General features: G+C 32.1%; 1 protein-coding gene across 2 annotated transcripts; it reads left to right on the top strand.

Annotated features, from left to right (window-relative positions):
* The first annotated feature begins 349 nt into the window (after positions 1-349).
* Positions 350-1,779, top strand: LOC144998477 (NAC domain-containing protein 83-like). Of its 2 annotated transcripts, none has more exons than XM_078958229.1 (3): positions 350-639; positions 740-1,056; positions 1,363-1,779. In XM_078958229.1, the coding sequence occupies exons 1-3, from the start codon at positions 411-413 to the stop codon at positions 1,648-1,650; spliced, it is 834 nt and encodes a 277-aa protein (XP_078814355.1). In that variant the 5' UTR covers positions 350-410; the 3' UTR covers positions 1,651-1,779. The 2 variants fall into 2 exon arrangements, with proteins under 2 accessions (XP_078814355.1, XP_078814356.1); XM_078958230.1 differs by having other exon boundaries at positions 351-639; positions 1,366-1,779.
* Positions 1,780-4,533: the final 2,754 nt, after the last annotated feature.

The following is a 4,533-nucleotide window of genomic DNA, read 5'->3' as shown; positions in this document are numbered from 1 at the left end:
TATATATATATATATATATATATATATATATATATATATATATTTTGTTTACGAGGGAAAAAAAAGATAGTTTAAATTTCATCAACGGATAATTATTGTTTGTACTTTAATACTTCTATGTGATGACTCTAACTTAGCAAAAAAAATGGGCAAAAAATAAAATATGTTGCTCTTTTGATATGGAAATATATGGTCTAAATAAGAATGAACATGGAATATGTTACTATTATATGTGCATAGTATGCTTACAAAACTTAAGGGACAAGTACCATATGGGATATGTTCCAAACTGATGAAAAGCAAAAGCCTTTTAGTTTGATGCTATAAAACGGGCAGTATATATATGTTCACTACTTCAACTTAATACTTAACCACTTTTCTTCTTCTTTACAACTTTCTTGGTTTCTTTGATGTCAACTCATCAAAAAAAGCATGGAGAAAAGGTTCACAAGGAGATTTCAAAGCTCAATTTTGTTAGAGATGGAGCCATTAAGTTACCTCCAGGGTTTAGGTTTCAACCCACTGATCAAGAGATAGTATTTCAATATCTAATTCGTAAGGTCTTCTCCTGCCCTCTTCCAGCTTCCATCGTTCCTGAAATTCTCGACATTTGCAAATTCAATCCTTGGGACTTGCCTGGTTAGTATTTTTATCATCATTATTTTGAAAAATATAAATATTTTGTAATTATCTTTGCATGACATGTGTTATTTATTTTGGAAATTTGATGTTCGATTAGGGGATTGGGAGCAAGATAGGTATTTTTTTAGCAAGAACGAACCCAAGTATGGCAATGGGCATAGATCAAATAGAGCAAGTGAGGATGGATATTGGAAAACAACTGGTTTTGACAAACAGATTACAAGGTGTTGTAGTAACAACAAATCGGATTCAAGAAGAAAAGAGATTATTACTGGGATGAAGAAGACACTTGTTTTCTACAAAGGCAAGCCCATGCATGGAGGCTCGACCACAAGAACGTATTGGATTATGCATGAATATCGCCTCGTTCATTCACCTAATTGCTTGCCAAATACCAGCTCCAATAATGATCAGGTATACATCTTGTATGATATTTGTTAAACATGTTGTATGATATTTGTATCATACATCTTGTATGATATTTGTTAAACATGTAAAGTATATTTTTCTAAAAATGGACATATTTACTAGAAAGTGGTTCTTTCACAAGGACTGATTAGTTTTCAACAAGCCATATTCGTGACAGAATATTCATGGCAAAAGAGATCCAACCCCATTGAAATCCATTAAAGAAGCCAAAAAGGAATAGTTTTAGGAATAAAATACGCATTAATTAAACTAATTCGTTTCTTTGTGATTTGGCCGGTTGATTTGTTTCAGCAGAGGTCATGGATTCAGATGGGAAATTGGGTCCTATGTCACATATTCATGAACAGAAGAAGTAAAGTAGGAGGTGCAGAAGGGAAGCCATTAACAAGTGGTTTAACTCCACAGGAAGAGCTTCATCGTCATGGTTCTATGTTAAGAAATGATGGAATGAATGTCATCAAATATGAATCATCATCGTCGTTGTCATCATCATCATCGTGTGGATCAAGTGTGGTGACTCATGAGGTTTCCTCGGTTAGGAAGCTATTAGACGATGAAGATATATCAAGAATAATGTAACTACTTAATGTAGTTTTTTTTGTTTAACATATTAGGAATTTATTGTCAATTTCGAAGGTGATATTCATTTCGTCTCAAGAAAACTGTAATAATATTCTTCGTTTTAAATAATTTGGGTATTAATTGGAATTTTTCTTGTGTCCTTGTGATCGTCCCTTAGCAATGGGCTCCCAGTCTTTGTGGGGTCGGGGGCAACACTCCCTTAAAGAAATTTTTGAGGTTAAACCAGAAAACGAACCAGTAGTGTTCAGATGATGACGTCTTGGGATTGTGGGTTTTGGCCCACAAATACTTTAGATCAACTCGCTTTATAAATAGATATCGGTATAACTAGTAGTGTTGGGTGAGCTTGGTTCACGGATCGGACCGAATCAGACCAAAACCAAAATTGGATCGAAAATGAATTAACATTTTGTACAAACCAAACACCAAACCGAAGATGTATTTAGGATCCCGATTCTGTTCGATTTTGGTCGGTTTTTGGTTCGTTTTAGTTTCTTAGGATCGTGAGTAGGGTGTGGTCTAGGATCAGATCGAAACCGAATTAACATTTTTTTTTTAAAAAATTGAAGACCGAACCGAATATATGTATATGGTTCCGTTTTGGTCAGTTTTCGGTTAAGTTTTGTATTTCTACAGGTCTAATAAAATGTTTTTCTTTAGATTTACTTTGATGATCGTGTGGATCACATTAAATCTGTGTGTTCTAAATTTTTCTTTTCATATTTATTGTTTGGGTTTGTGAGCTTATTTATTCATTATCCTAATATTTTGATTATAGTATTCATAACAAGATCTTTATCTTACTTATGAATCCAAACTCTCGGGCCAAAAGGAGACGATCCTTTAGGTTTTCACAATTTGGTCTTGATTGAAATATAGTCTCAAAGAGATGTGTGTTGTCGATTTGGTTTGTGGTTTTAAATGTCGAATTAACCCAACCAAGATGGTTAGGTTTCTCAGCTTTGGGGTTGTAAAGTTTGTTTTCACTTAGGCATGTTTGAATGTGCACTTTTAAACAAATTATGTTATAAATGGAATTATGGGATATAGATCCGGTATGAATTTTTTTTTGTAGGAAGATAAGAAGTTTTTTTTTTCTATATATTTTTTTGGCGAACAAAAAAAATGAATCACTAGATGAATAAAAAATAACACGATTTACAAAAAAACATCTCGATGATTCATTTATACAATGATTTTGTTGTTATTCACTAAAATTATCATAAACTTGAATTTTCTTCTTAATTTACATAAAAATAAATCATGAAGACGTTATTTGAATTTTTTCTTGTGAATCATCTTAATTATGAATCATTTAGTAATTCATTTTGTTTTTTCACTAAAATAATATGTAGAAAAAAACTTCTTACCTTCCTATCAAAATTTTCCTTCTTATTTAATCTTAACTCTGGAATTATAAACATTTGTATTATGGATGAGCAAAGGAACCGACCCGACTGGAATCGGCCCGGGAACCGAACTTGGTGGAAGATAGGAACCAAACTGGACCGCTATTCTACAAGTTCCGCTACCGATTCTTATCGTGTCTTCAAATGTTGGAACCGGTCCTCGAGAAATAACAACATACGGTTTCGGTTTTTATCGGTTCTACCGGTTTTTGGTTCCAAAAATCCACAAGAATATCATCCCGGTCACGACCCGACCGGTTCCATCGGGTTCCGGTTCGGGTACTGGTTCCGACCGGCTCCCCGGTCCATATGCTCATCCCTAATTTGTATTAAAACATGCTCCAAAGGAAAATGTTTAGATTTGTTTATTTTGGAATTATAACGATTATATGTTTCTATTATTAAATCTTGATTTTATAACTAATTAATAGATAACATATTCAAAAATAAATATTTGCATTCACCAAACCTCATTTTCTATTTGAATTAATTGTGATTTGGTTGGGTATAAAACCAGTTTTAGACAGTAACCAAAATAGCACCATATGCATTCAATTCAAATTGGTTATAAATCTGATTAAAATAGATTTTATTTTCCACGCTTACAAAAGGTTTCCAATCTTTGAGGTGAAGTTTTTGTATATTACACCTTTCATCCTTTTATGCAATATGAGAATATGAACATTATTTTTAAGTTGACATTAACACATGTTGCTTTAAGAAAGAAAAGTAAAGCATCATTTTTTTTTACTTTTCTACTTTTAAATATGAATATATATCCAAATGTCCACCTCTTTATGACACAATTACATGTAATCTTTTTCTTAGCAACATAAAAATTAAATAAACTCGAATAAAAATACCTGTCCCACACCAAGGGATGAATCGTTTAAAATTTCACAGCTTGATTAACATTTGCCAAAAAAAAAAAAAATGGCATTTGCATCACATCATGTTGCACATTGATACGTTTGATACGTATCTTTTTAGGTTCAAACAGATCTTTCTGATTAAATAGACTGGAAAGACTATTTGATTTGCACAAAAAAAAAAAAATCTTTCCCGGTAAGATATGTCTTTCCCAAAAAACCCTAAAATCATATCTTTCTGACTGAATGGGTTGGAAAGACAATTATGCACAAAACCACGTCTCTTTCTTTCTTTCTTGGGTTATTAATTATTTTTAAATAACTTTTTTTTTTAAATTTATTTTTTATTGAATTATTACTTTTTTTCATCATTCAGCACAGTCAATCAGATATACAATCAAACAACATTGTTTCTTTCCCAATCAGAAAACATTCCCAGACAGCACTTTACCAGACAATACTTTACTAGACACCTTAAATTTTAAGGTAAAACGTAATTGTGTCCCGTTATTTTGGTGTCACAATCTCATTTAACACAAATTTAATTAGTTTTAACACCCTTATCTCGAATTCCGAACCTTTTAAATTTTGTTTATCATTAA

Source organism: Lactuca saligna, chromosome 5 (genome assembly GCF_052625555.1).
Source record: "Lactuca saligna cultivar CGN05327 chromosome 5, ASM5262555v1, whole genome shotgun sequence".
Lineage (NCBI taxonomy): Eukaryota > Viridiplantae > Streptophyta > Magnoliopsida > Asterales > Asteraceae > Lactuca > Lactuca saligna.
This window is presented reverse-complemented; position numbering and strand designations above follow the sequence as displayed.

Bases quoted from the DNA above. Each gene is read 5' to 3' on its own strand.
- LOC144998477 (XM_078958229.1), top strand. From the start codon at position 411: ATGTCAACTCATCAAAAAAAGCATGGAGAAAAGGTTCACAAGGAGATT. The intron at 640-739 runs GTTAGTATTTTT...ATGTTCGATTAG, and splicing joins CAATCCTTGGGACTTGCCTG to GGGATTGGGAGCAAGATAGG. The intron at 1,057-1,362 runs GTATACATCTTG...GATTTGTTTCAG, and splicing joins CCAGCTCCAATAATGATCAG to CAGAGGTCATGGATTCAGAT.